Here is a 14,673-nt window from a genome sequence, read left to right on the forward strand (position 1 = left end):
GTACAATAGAAATATGTTTTCCCATTTATTTCCAAATTATATATAGTTACTTATTCTTCCTTGGTTCTGTGCAATTCTTCTGAAGGTAATGTTTATCGCTTTGAGATGTCATTAAAAAACAACCCAAATTTGTATTTTTAAAGGTGTGAAGTTTACTCATTACAGTAAAGGTTACCTGCTGAGCATTTACAGAAACTTTCATTTCAACATTTGGGCTAGACTGAAATGTCTGACCTAGAGTTAAAAGTATAAGGGGTTAATTTTGACTTCGGATGATTGCATGAATCAGATGATATTGATTCAGCTGCCCATTATACATTTCTCTCAATTTTCATTTCCATTTAAGATAATTGAAGTCAAATTTACCCCTTTGCATTCTAAACCTATTCCATTAGCCCATCATTCCAGTCCTTGATTAAAAATTAATCTATGTTAAGGGGAATTGCACTGGAAAATTATGGGTGAACTTGTTGATTGAAGTACTTGACAGCTAGACTGAAACAAATAATGTAGATTGTTGTGTCATTTTCACAGAAACTACAGATAGTGTCATCTGTACCCATAAAGCCCAGAAAGGCTGTGTCAGTCATTTCTGTTATCATGAAGAGTCAAATGGAAAATCCATTCTGTTGATTATTGAAGAACCAAAATATTAGAGGAATGTAATGTCCTGTCAAAATAAGATGTCTTTAAATCTATTTTCTTTTTCTACAGACACAAATTTTGTGCTTGGGAATGCTCAGATAGTGGACTGGCCTATTGTATACAGCAATGATGGATTCTGCAAACTGTCTGGATATCATCGAGCAGAAGTTATGCAAAAAAGCAGCACTTGCAGGTATTAAAAGATGTAACAGCATCTTATTTTCAACCTCATAAGGAAATCTAGGACATCGTATTATTCTGTATGTTTGTAAAGGTTACAAATATAATGAATAATCTGATGAACTGGAACACAAGTTGCATCAGTACTCAATGGCAGTTAATGGGTAACTAATGGCTTGTTTGAATGTAGGCAAAATATTCTTCACTTCAGGTTCTAATGATATCCAGTAGTCATTGTCAGTGATTTTTGAATCCAAAATTATCACCTAACAAGGCATCTTTAAAATAATTTTGTGCGTGGTTGCATAGATAAATTTTAAATTAATTTTACTTTGCTGCATTTGTGATTCACGTTGTATTTTCAGGTAAACTGCATAAAGGTTATCCAAGTTTAATTAACTTAAACATTGTGTTAAATGTATAGCTTTCAGAAGCTTTAAATGATTCCAGCATAACTTAATGGTTATTATGACATAATTACATTTATAGATAACTCATTTCTTTGTGCAGAACACTGAGTTCAATCATCACCTAAAAGTTTTTTTGAAAAATTATGAATACTTTTGATATTTTTGTTAAGTATCTTTTTATGGTTTTATAAAAAAACACATTTTAAATAGTGAGTTCTGTGACAGCAGTAGCAGAACTGATATATATATTCCACAAAAGTGAACTAGTGTAAATAAAGATACAAGCCTATATTTTCCATGGGGGAAATATTTGAATGAGAGGTGGACTGATCCTGCCACAGTTTCTGGTTCAGCCAAATTTACACAATGTGAGTGAGCAACTGACATCAAAACTAGCACCCACTGGGGTTTGCTATGGAGGGGGCAGAAATTTGCATGTTGCTGCAGGATTTAAAGGCCTGCACAGAAGTTCAAAGGTATAGCAAACTGATGCCCCTTGTCCAGAACAGCCAAACCAGAGGACACGGCAAGCACTTTAAAGGGGTAAATTCAAAATTAATCTGTGGAAACATTATTTCAATGAATGAGTGAAATAGGTTCCCTAGAGAAGATGGATAGCATTGATTTATTGAAATGCAAATTAGATATCTTTGTTTCAGAAAATAATATTTTTGGATACAAGAGTAACTTGAGGCATGACATATGTTAATTGTAGCATGCTTGAGAAAAACAGATATAAGTGATGTATATTCGATTTGGCTTGTAACGCTCAAACCAAAGCCTTGTTTCAACATATATATGTTTATTACAGTTATAAAAGGAGCTTATGAAAAGTAATGTTAAAAGATAATAGTTACTCCATTAGCATAGCCAGTTAAAGACAAATAGAACAAAAACAAAAATATCTGGAAAAACACAGCAGGTCTGACAGCATTTGTGGAGAGGGATATAGTTGATGTTTCGAGTCCATATGACCCTTCATCAGAACTAAGACATATAGAAATTAGATTAAATATAAGCTGGTAGAGGGGGGTGGGTGGGACAGGTAGAGCTCGATAGGGGGCCAGTGATAGGTGGAGGCCAAGAAGAGATTGCCAAAGATGTCATAGACAAAAGGACAAAGGGGTGTTGACAGTGGTGATATTATCTAAAGCATGTGCTAATGGGGACAATAAGGGTAGAAAGCAGGACTAGCAAGTGGGAGATGGCCCTAGTGGGGGTGGGGTGGGGGGGAAGGGATCGAAATGGGCTAAAAGGTGGAGATGAAACAATAGATTGAAATAAATTTAAAAATAGGAGGGAAAAGAAAAATATATTTGTAAAAGAATTATAAATTATTGGAAAAAGGGGGATCGGTAAGGGGGTGGGGATGGAGGAGAGAGTTCATGATCTGAAATTGTTGAACTCTATTAAGTCCGGAAGGCTGTAAAGTGCCGAGTCGGAAGATGAGGTGCGGTTCCTCCAGTTTGCGTTGAACTTCGCTGGAACATTGCAGCAGGCCAAGGACAGACATGTGAGCATGAGATCAGGGTGGTGCATTGAAATGGCAAGTGTCAGGGAGGTCTGGATCATGCTTGCGGACAGACTGAAGGTGTTCCGCAAAGCGGTCACCCAGTCTGCATTTGGTCTCTCCAATGTAGAGGAGACCACATTGGGAGCAGTGAATGCAGTAGACTAAATTGAGGGAAGTGCAAACGAAGCGCTGCTTCACTTGAAAGGAGTGTTTGGGCCCTTGTATGGTGAGGAGAGGGGAAGTAAAAGGGCAGGTGTTGCCCCTTCTGTGGTTGCATGGGAAGGTGCCGTGGGAGGGGATTGAGGTGTAAGGGGTGATGGAGGAGTGGACCACGGTGTCCCACAGGGAACGGTCCCTGCAGAAAGCCACCAGTGGGCGTGAAGGGAAGATGTGTTTGGTGATGACATCATGCTGGAGTTGGCGAAAGATGATCCTTTGAACGCGGAGGCTGGTGTGGTGATAAGTGAGGACAAGGGGGACCCTATCACGGTTCTGGGAGGGAGAGGAAGGTGTGAGGGCGGATGCACGGGAGATGGGCCGGACACGGTTGAGGGCCCTGTCAACCACCATGGGTGGAAAACCTCGGTTAAGGAAGAAGGAAGACATGTCAGAGGAACTGTTTTGGAAAGTGGCTTCATCAGAACAGATGCGACGGAGGCAAAGGAACTGAGAGAATGGGATGGAGTTCTTACAGGAAGCAGGGTGTGAGGAGCTGTAGTCGAGGTAGCTGTGGGAGTTGTTAGGCTTGTAATGAATATTGGTGGATAGCTTATCACCAGAAATTGAGACTGAGAGGTCAAGGAAGGGAAGGGAAGTGTCAGTGATGGACCATGTGAAAATGATGGAGGGATGGAAATTGGGAAGCAAGATTAATATATTTTTCCAGATCCAGACGAGAGCATGAAGTGGCACCGAAGAAGTCATCGATGTACCGGAGAAAGAATTGTGCGAGGGGGCCTGAGTAGGACCGGAACAAGGAATGTTCCACATAAAGAGACAGGCATAACTGGGGCCCATGCGGGTACCTATAGCCACACCTTTTATTTGGAGGAAGTGAGACGAGTTAAAGGAGAAATTGTTCAGTGAGAGAACAAGTTCAGCTAGACGGAGGAGAGCAGTGGTGAATGGGGATTGTTCAGGTCTCTGTTCGAGGAAGAAGCGGAGAGCCCTCAGACCATCCTGGTGGGGGTTGGAGGTGTAGAGGGATTGGACGTCCATGGTGAAGCGGAGGCGGTTGGGACCAGGGAACTGGAAATTGTTGATATGATGTAGGGCATGAGAGGAATCATGGATGTAGGTGGGAAGAGACTGGACAAGGGGAGAGAGAATGGAGTCAAGATAGCAAGAAATGAGTTCTATGGGGCAGGAACAGGCTGACACAATCGGTCCGCTGGGACAGTCTTGTTTGTGGATTTTGGGTAGGAGTTAAAAGCTGGCTGTCTAAGGTTGGGAGACTATGAGGTTGGAAGCTGTGGAGGGAAGATCTCCAGAGGAGATGAGGTCAGTGATATTCCTGGAAACAATGGCTTGATGTTCAGTGGTGGGGTCATGGTCCAGCGGGAGGTAGGTGGAAGTGTCTGTAAGTTGACGCTCAGCCTCTGTGAGGAAGAGGTCAGTGCGCCAGACAACAACAGCACCACCCTTGTCAGCAGGTTTGATGACAAAGTTAGAGTTGGACCTGAGAGAACGGAGTGCAGCAAGTTCAGAAAGAGACAGGTTAGAGTGGATGAGGGGAGCAAAGGAATTGAGACGACTGATGTCACGCCGGCAGTTCTCAGTGAAAAGATCAAGAGCAGGTAAAAATCCAGAGGGAGGCACCTAGGTGGAGGGATAATATTGGAGGCAGGTAAAAGGATCCATTGAACGGGAAGAGGACTCCTGCCCAAAGAAGTGAGCGGAAGAAGAGTTCAGCATCATGTTGAGCCCAAAATTCATTGAGGTGAGGGCGTAAGGGTATGAAACTGAGTCCTTTGCTGAGCACTGAACGTTCAGCATCAGAGAGGGGAAGGTCAGAGCTGGGATTGGAAGACGGGATGGGAACAGAGGGACGGGCATGGGTGGATGGTCCTGGATGGGCGTTGGTGTCGATGAGTTGTTGGAACTTGCATTCTTTTGCATCTGAAAGCAAGAGCCAAAGTTTCTTGTTGAGGCGTCGGATGAGACGAAGAATAAAATGAAACTGGGGGCAAGGACAGCTTAGAAATAGGGTGTGTCGGTGCTGCTGGAGGGAGAGGTCGAGTATGTTCATACGGTGGCGCATGGCACTGAGTGTGGATCTCAGGATGTGATGAGAACAGCAGTCCAAGGAGCATTGTATGTCCCGGAGATACCTGTAATCCTGGGTGGGTTTGAAACATGAGGGGTGGAACTTCAGTTGGAATCCACGTGGGGTAAGTCGGAGACAGAGACAGTCACTGAGGAATGAAATATGGCTGTGAAAGCGAGTTTTAGTAAACACCTTGTCAAACACCAGAAGAGCAATGAAAGTGAACAGGGCGAAAGAGACAGGTGGAAATCCTGTCGGAGAGAAGAGCAATACTTCTTCAAGGTAGACATTTCTCGAAGAGAAGTGGCAGTCAATTAAACACTAAGATAAAAGCAAAACACTGCGGATGCTGGAAATCTAGAACAAAAACAAAAATACCTGGACAAACTCAGTAGATCTGACAATTAACCTGTTAACATTTACAAGATTTTGAAGTGGTAGATCTTGAATGGCCTTCCTACCACTTGAGTATGTCCAGGTTAGCCCTAATAACTGTGCTGCAAGTCTAGACTTATATACATTAAAATACACCCTTATTCCTCATCTGAGAACACACCCACTATCTGACCACTCAAGCCTCTCTTAAACTGTCCTTTAAAGCATAAAATAACAGGGACACCTTCTTTGCTTCCAATGTTCCAAGAACATACTTGATTAGACAAGACTTCAATCTCTAACTGCCTAATTAAACTGCATTGTTTATATAGAAAGCCTTCTTCTAAAATAGAAGTCTTAAAAAAAACTCTTAGCTAACATATCACTCATTGAGAATGGGGAATTTTCCAACTGCCCACATGTCCGCCCCAAGCTCAGCCATGCCTGCTGAACTATATTGTAAACCATATCCTACCAGGCATGATTCCCAAAGATAGATATCTCCTCTTTAATGTTAGAATTATGTTGTTTCATATACAGGCCAGTCTTTCAATATTACAGTGTGTTAAACTACAGAAGTAAACCAAGAAAATGGTTTCCTTTACTTCTTCTTAGTCTCAGTCTTGAATAGCCCTTGGTTCTCCCAGATAGCTTTACTTCAGGTTTTCATCCTTTTTTGCACCATATACCTTTCTCAAACCATTTGCTTTGGTGTGTCAGCTGTGGCTCAGTTGATAATGCTTTTTTTTTTGCCTCTGAGTCAGAAGACTATGGCTTCAAGTCTCACTCCAGATCAGAGGCTAGGAATCCTGTGGTGAGTAACTCACCTCCTGACTCTGCAAAGCCTGTCCACCATCAACAAGGCACAAATCCAGGAGTGCAATGGAATACTTTCCACTTGCCTGGATGAATGCAGCTCTAACAACACTTAAGAAGCTTGACACTATCTAGGACAAAGCAGCCCGCTTGATTGGCACTCCATCCACAAACATTCACTCCCTCCACCACCGATGCACAGTAGCCACAGCGTGTATCTATAAGGTGCACTGCCGGAACTCACCAAGCCTCCTTAGACAGCACCTTCCAAACCCACGACCACTACCATCTAGAAGGACAAGGACAACAGATAAATGGGAACACCACTGCCTGGAAGTTCTCCTCCAAGCCACTCACCGTCCTGACTTGGAAATATATCAACGTTCTGTTACTGCTGGGTCAAAATCCTGGAACTCCCTACCTAACAGCACTGTGGGTGTACCTACACCACATGGACTGCAGCGGTTCAAGAAGACAGCTCACCACTACCTTCTCAAGGGCAATAAGGGATGGGCAATAAATACTGGCCTGGCTAACGATGCTCACATCTTATGAAAGAATGAAAAAAAGCTTGAGGACAAAAATCAATTTTGACACTCCAGTGCAGTACTGATGGAATGCTGCACTGTTGGAGGTGCTGTCTTTTAGATGAAATCTTAACCTGAGGTCCATCGGCCCTCTCAAGTGGATACAAAAGATCCCAAATCACTATTTTGAAGAAGAGCAGGTGAATTATCCATGGTGTACTGACCAGTATTAATCCCTCAATCAGCATCACCAAAAACAGAAAATCTGGTCACCATCACATTGCTTTTTTTAGAAGCTTGCTATGTGCAGATTGGCTGTCGTGTTTCCTACATTACAACAGTGACTACACTTCAAAAAAAAATCTTCATTGGCTTTGGAAGGTCCAATAGTCATGAAAAGCGCTTAGACTTTCTCTTTTGCACTAAGCTTCATTTGGTCAAATCTATACACCATAATGTAGACAAAGAAAATCATTGGCAGAATTTTGCCGTTGGCGTGCGGGGGTGTGACCCGAGGTCACCGCGCTCCATCGCGATATTTCAGAAGGCAGGTGTGCTATGACTTCCCAGGTGCACCTGTCATTAATTAACGGGCCACTTAATGCCCTTGAGGCAGTAATACACAGCGATTTTTCGCAGCCCGTGCGATTTTCAGTGCTTCGCGTGGGCACAACGGCAGGCAGGTTGGCCATGTTTTTAAAAACCTCATCCACAGGTGGGATGAGAGAGGTGAGTGGGCTCGCAAATGCGAGTTGTTAGTAATTTACTTTTTAAACTTACTGCTACTTGCTTGTGTGAACAGGACAACTTCAATTCTCTTCAGAGCTGCTTTGACAGATAAGGCTTCAGATCAGGACTCTGGAGGTAACATAACTCTTGGGGCTAACACATTTCAGGCAGCCTTCCCTTATCCTGGGAATGGGATTTGTGCTCTCCACTGGAGGCACCTCCTCTGAGGAGGAATAGAGGGCCAGACGGGGGAGGAGCCAAGAGTTCATATTCAGCCTCCAGGGGAGCCACCTTTGTGAGGACAGCCACAGCCACAAGGGGTGCAGGGCCAACAGGAAGTGCAAGATGGAAGGGGCCGCAGAAGACGCCTCTATCCTGCTACCAGGGTGTGCAGGCAGAGATGTAGCTACCTCAATATGTCTGAGGTGCAGTACCGAAGGAGGCTATGTCTCTCAAGGGAGACAGTGACCTCCATCTGTCAGATGATAGGCCCTGAGATCAGCTCCAACTGTGTGGGTGGACACCCCATGCCAGTGGTGTTGAAGACCACGGCTACCCTCAACTTCCATGCCTCTGGCTCTTTCCAGGGATCAGTGGGTGATCAGCTGTTTACAACTGTGTCAAGCTGGTGACAGGTGCTCTGTTCAGGTGTGCATTGACTTTCATTCACTACCGCTCGGATGAGGCCAGCCAGGCGGAGCGAGCCAGAGGCTTTGCAACGATTGCTGTGTTCCCCCGTTTCCAGGGTACAATCGACTGCACACATGTGGCCATCAAGGTGCCAGTGGGTGAGCCCGGTGCCTTCGTCAACAGGAAGGGCTTCCACTCCATGAATGTGTAGATACTGTGTAACCATAGGATGCAGATTCTGCAAGGCTGTGCAAGGTACCCAGGCAGGTCCCATGACACCTACATCCTGAGACACTCCCAGGTGCCGAGGCTCTTCAGTGCTTCGGCTCGGCTTGATGGATGGCTGCTGGGTGACAAGGGCTATCCCCTCAAAAGGTGGCTCATGACGCTCCTCCATCATCCAAGAGGCCGAACGGCGGTACAATAGGAGCCACGCCTCCACAAGAGCGGTGGTAGTGAGAACCATTGGTCTTGTGCGCTTCCAATGCCTGGACCGTTCAGGGGGTGTACTTCAATACCCCCCAAATAGTGTGTCACTGACAGTGGTTGCATGCTGCGCTCTCTACAATTTGGCACTGGAAAGGGGGGACGCAGTGGAGGAATAAGACATAGACGCAGATGCTCTGGCTGCAGATGATGAGTTCAGTAGTGAGTCCGATGACGAACACGCTCAGGAGAACCCTAAGGGGATAGATGATACTGGGCAATCTCCAGGGAGGTTGAGACACTCAGGAGGCTTTGATCCAACGACCCTTTAGCTAGCCCACCACAGATGAACTTCCAACACGTGCCAGGGCTGGAGGCTCTGTACTTGATACCTGACAGCAACACTTGCCTGGTTAGGAACATTAACTATGTGCCTTGTCAATAAAGTTCAATGACAAACAAGTCACTCATAACATCACGGCCAGAATCTTTGGGTCAGCGAGCGTGGGACGCGTGGTGACGTTGGGTGTGCTTCCCTATATCACTGTGCGGCATTTAGATTTTCAGTTCGGCGGGCGCGCACCGGAGTTGGTTGCACGCCTGCTGAACTGTCAAAGGCCTATTAAGGCTATTTAAATAGTAATTGAAATACTCAATGGAGCAGCCCCCGACTCAGCCTCCTCCCCCCGCCCGCACAGGGTGCGCTCAGCACTTCCGGGAGTGCGTCACGCTGGGCGGGCCTTAATTAGCAAGCCCACATAAAATGGCGGCGCACAGTCGATCGCAGGCAGTGATTGGCTGTGTGCCCGCCTGTGCCTGCTCCTGTCCAACCCCCACGAGGGGAAAATTCTCCCCCATGGGTTCCCCTACACCTGCAGAACTAATGAAGCACCCAGAGGCTTGTTGAGAACCAAAACATTTAATGATTGCATACTTGCATACAGAAATGAAAGTGCATTAAAAAGCATTGAGCAGCACATCTAATGAAAGACAATGAAATGGGGGGCAAAAGAAAACCGCCAGTGATTAGCCCGTGGTGTGCCTAAGGTGATTTACGTTTACATTTTTGGGTGCTATGTCCAGGTACTCCCCCCCACCCCGCCCCCCTCACTGGCACCGGCATTTGAGACAGCCTGCTCACTCTGCTACAAAAACAGAATTACCTGGAAAAACTCAGCAGGTCTGGCAGCATCGGCGGAGAAGAAAAGAGTTGATGTTTTGAGTCCTCATGACCCTTCAACAGAACTGAGTGAATATTAGGAGAAGGGTGAAATATAAGCTGGTTTAAGGTGGGGGGAGAGAAGTGGGGTGGGGTGGTGTGGTTGTAGGGACAAGCAAGCAGTGATAGGAGCAGATAATCAAAAGATGTCACAGACAAAGGAACAAAGAGGTGTTGAAGGTGGTGATATTATCTAAACGAATGTGCTAATTAAGAATGGAGGGCAGGGCACTCAAGGTACAGCTCTAGTGGGGGTGGGGTGGAAAGAGTAGCAGGGCATAAAAGATTTAAAAATAATGGAAATAGGTGGGAAAAGAAAAATCTATATAAATTATTGGAAAAAACAAAAGGAAGGGGGAAGAAACGGAAAAAGGGTGGCGATGGAGGAGGGAGTTCAAGATCTAAAGTTGTTGAATTCAATATTCAGTCCGGAAGGCTGTAAAGTGCCTAGTCGGAAGATGAGGTGCTGTTCCTCCAGTTTGCGTTGGGCTTCACTGGAACAATGCAGCAAGCTAAGGACAGACATGTGGGCAAGAGAGCAGGGTGGAGTGTTAAAATGGCAAGCAACAGGGAGGTTTGGGTCTTTCTTGCGGACGTCTTAATGTGTATGCCTGGCACCCAGATCAGGATGTGCTCCTCCTTCCATTATCAATGGGCAACCCGTGTTGGATGCTGAAATCAATATACAGTCAACAGTGGAATGTTTACATTGACTGTCATTGTGACCTCAGGGCACAGCACTCTTACCTCCCAGTGGCATCCCAACCTCACCGCGGCCGGTAGACTTGAGCGCATGGTGCCTCTCTAGCTCCAGTGCCTCCTGCTCGTATCTGGTCAGTATGAATAGGTGGGCCTTCCCATCACCTGTCAGCAGCCGTTCGGCATTATTGTGTGTGGTCTTCTCCTGAAAGGAGTGAGAAGCATTGATTAGTCCACCCTGTACCTGCATTGCTATTGCAGCCCTGCCACCCCCACCTGAGGGAAACATTGCAGGGCTCATCCGATTCGTGACCCTGGAGTGCCATACACTCACTCCAAGCAGCCAGGGCTGACCTCCTTGCCCAGATGCTGCCTCCATCACATTTGCCACTCACACTTAAGATCTTCCAAACCCATGAGCACTACCACCTAGAAGGACAAGGGCAGCAGATGGATGGCTACCCCACCACCTGGAAGTTCCCCTCCAAGTCACTCAGCTTCCTGACTTTGAAATATTTCAGTGCTCTGCCACTGTGCCTAGGTCCAGATCCTGGAGCTCACCCGAAAACAGTACTGTGGGTGTACCTGCACCATATGCACCAGATACAGAAGGCAGCTCACCACCATCCTCTCAGGGGCAACTAGGCATGGGCAATAAATGCTGGCCCACCCAGCAAAGGCCACATGCCATGAATGAATGAATGCAGTAACAAAATTCCGAGTTGGTGGGGAGGCCAGAGGGTACCAACCGAACTGCTGTGTTAAGTGACCCATGCCAACTCGGTACTCATCCTTCCTGATCGCAAGAGGTAATTGAACTGCTTGCGGCATTGCACCCAGGTGCGTCTCACCACATCGTGGGAGCTGACCCTTTCTGCCACCTCCTCCCAAGCACGTTTCGTCAAGTGGGGGGGCTTCTTCCTTCCATCCCTTGACACAAGGATATCACGGCATGCTGCCACCTCCTTGATGAGGGGCAGCGAGGCAATCATCCGAAAATCTTGGGGCACATTGCCCCGCCAACCTGCCCTCTCACCTGGCCTGCTCTCCGAGAGCGCTGTCAGACATCCTCCTGTGCGACATCGGTTCTTTGGAAAGCTGCTTGTGCCGTTTTTAATTAGGCTGCCAGATTACCATTGGACCCGGCGGTCATTGGACTTATGCTGCCGCCTGCCCCTTCCCACTGTTCTCAGGAACCACGATTCACGCAGGGCGGGCCTTAATCGGCCTGCCTGCGTAAAGTGGCGGCGCGGAGCCAATCACGGGCAGCGATCTGCTCCACGCCCACCCACGCCCGCTCCTGAACAGCCCGCCCACCATAGGAAAGATTTGCCCCCATAATAGATAACATAGAAAGCTCTAGTATACCAACTGGTCAAGAAATCATGGACTTAAAAGACTCTCCAACTCTTTATTTTATGTTTATCCATTGTGTGGATAATTCTTGACAAGTATTATTTTCTCCTTGGCCCTGAATTCCCCCAATTGGATTTTTAACTCAAAGGAACCCAACCTTTAATTTTAGAAATCCAGGTTCTCTGTCTCTTTCTAATTTACTCCTTTTGATAGGTGTCATTATATTTAACTCTAAACCGAATGTTCCATTAAGCAGTCAGTTTCTATATGGAACATGCCTTTACTTAAACGTTCTCTCACATTCCTGGGCCACATTAACCATTTCATGTTCTGCTGCTGTCAAATAGATGAGCATATCTGTTACCAATGCTCCCTTTAAAATTTGGCTGCTGTGGGCACCTCATTTTCTTAAGTGTGTGGTCCCTTTAAATTTTTTATATCACTGTACACACACTATTTATTCCAGAACAAGGCTTGCATGGTACCTTTAAGGCTCCTGGATGGCTGTGCACCTGCTCAGCTGAGCAAAACCATCATCCATGATTCTTTCATCCATGCCATTTCCACACGCCATTGGAGCATTGTTGGTTTAGGGCTAGAGTTTCTGCTTGCTGCATGGGAGACCTGGGGTCAATCCTTGTTTGATGCATTAAAACATTTCAAAGAATTTTTTGCAAAAGACATTAAATAAGACTTTGCCTACTGCCATGCTAGTCTAAAAACACATGCTCTCATCTGATCTCAGAAGCTAAGCAGACTCAGATCTGGTTAGCACTTGGATGGAAGACTACTTTGGAATACCAGGTGTAGTAGGCTTCATAACGTGAGCACTAGCACATCCTGCTGGATACTGATCACCATTCAAATATGATCTGTGAATCAGGAAATCACCTGAAGGTTTACAGAAAGTTTAATTGAACACAAAAATATTCACACATAATGGACAGAATCATCCCAGATTTGCACAAAGTGCGGTATGGGCGGGAAAAAGAATGCTTTTTACCCGCCGGCCGCAGTAGCAGCTTTTCACGCCATAGCGTCACAACCCCGCCTCATTAATCATACATTCCCAGGAAATATACTGTTTTGATGGCAGGCGGACTCTCATTTTCCCGCCATACCATCACCTCGCCATTTCTGCACACCTGGTGCCATATTTAAAGTGCAGCCGCGCACACACCTCTCAGTGCTTCCAATGCAGGACTGCTGCATAGAAGATATGGCCTTGAAAGTCAAGAACACTGCAGCCCTCCGATTCAGTGACGCATCCCTGGAATGCCATGGAGGCCTGTCGTGATGTCCTCTACCCCCATTTTGGCCGCAGGAGGTCCAACAATTTCACCACTCTGGCTTGGTAGGCGATGACAGTGGTGATCAGTGCCAGTGCTGCACAGAAGAGGTTGACCATCCAATGCAGAAAGAGGATGAATAAACTCATCCGTGCTGTCAGAGTAAGGCAACCATCTCATCACTCTAAACTCACACACTCAAGCCCATTGCACATTTACTGGCATCTCACTCGCTGCCAGCTCAAGGGACATCACCACCCATTCTCACACACACACCCTCACATCTCCATCTGGCCTCATCTCCTCTGGAGACTGTCTCCCCAGCCCTCGCCATCTTGAGATCAGTTGCGAAAATCAACGTGTGCCCCCACACACCCTGGCATAACCTTCTTCCCCAGTACAGCCATGGCCCTGCAGCCTCTTCGCTTGCCTGAGGTCACTTCTTTCCTCTTCTCCAAGCAAGCCCTAGCCCTGCAGCAGTTGTAACGCCACCCCTCCCTTATGGCTGGTTTGGTTGGTAGAGGCTGGCCCCAGAGCCCCCCTAAAAGTGATGTGTGCTGTCTGGGAAGCCTGGTGCTGATGACTGAGAGTGCTGCCCAGAGCAAGGTAGGCAAACAAACCTCAAAGTCCCGAGCGAAGTTCAGCTCGCCAGGTGCACGTTGCTTTTGTTCAGTTGTGGTATGCTGACATGCTCGGATGATTCAGCATGGTAGATTAATCCCGAAGAGCAGGATTTATAATGATATCGAGAAGTAATAAAATGAAGTTCCCAATGTCTGACTGCAGGAAACGTGGTGTGCCATTGATGGGCAGAGCAGATGATTACAAACTGGTTTCACAACAATGTGAAACCAACTTTTGGCCTTGTCACCATATTGTCCGCTCATGCCGCCAAACATGCCTGTTGTGAACGGGCATGGACAATTCCGCCGAGTATTTTTACACACAGTAGCATCCCAACATCATGCCACAAGTGACGATTTACAAGCTGTTCTTAGCTTTCATGTTATCTTATCAAAAGACTTGGGGCAGCTAGAGTTCATTGCTTATCTCCCCTTGTATGTTCTCGATGTCTCAGGTAATAACTAGCTTTCTTGTTGTTCAGCATAGACAAGAACTCAGATGTTTCCAGGAGAAAGCTATCAATTAACTATTTTCACCTACATTTGCATGTTGAACAAGAGGCCGTCTGGCAGGCCAGTTAATGAACCCAGATCTCGGCGTGTGTGCTCATCCACTCTTTACTGGATGCCACCTCATTGAGGTCCTTATCCGACTCCTCTGCAGCAGAACTCAGTTGCAACATCAGCCTCTGGTGATCTGGCAAACCACCCTTTCCCCCTGGCCTGGCCTGCAGGCCACTTGTTCCCAGATGACTCATCACATTCTGATCATAACTCTATTCTTACCTCCAGGGCATGACTATATTTGAGCTGGTGGCTGCTTGTTTCAGATCAAGTGACAGAATCTCTTGATCAGTGTTGCATTGTCTCTCTCCCTCTTTGGGCTACTGAAGCTGGCAGATGACTGTTCTTAGGTGTCTGATAGCAGAAAATCAGAAGGGGAGGGTTGGGGTGAGGGAGGAGAGGCGAA

At 46.4% G+C, this 14,673-nt stretch overlaps 1 protein-coding gene and 1 pseudogene across 2 annotated transcripts in view; both read left to right on the forward strand.

Moving 5' to 3' along the window:
- kcnh1a (potassium voltage-gated channel, subfamily H (eag-related), member 1a) overlaps positions 1-14,673 on the forward strand; it is a 303,671-nt gene that overhangs the window by 34,521 nt on the left and 254,477 nt on the right. For both annotated transcript variants that reach the window (XM_041178371.1, XM_041178377.1), the window contains exon 2: positions 715-838. In XM_041178371.1, the coding sequence (XP_041034305.1) occupies positions 715-838 (124 nt within the window). The remainder of the gene's footprint in view (positions 1-714; positions 839-14,673) is intronic.
- Positions 12,489-12,607, forward strand: LOC121275567 (annotated as a pseudogene).

Source organism: Carcharodon carcharias, chromosome 2 (genome assembly GCF_017639515.1).
Source record: "Carcharodon carcharias isolate sCarCar2 chromosome 2, sCarCar2.pri, whole genome shotgun sequence".
NCBI lineage: Eukaryota > Metazoa > Chordata > Chondrichthyes > Lamniformes > Lamnidae > Carcharodon > Carcharodon carcharias.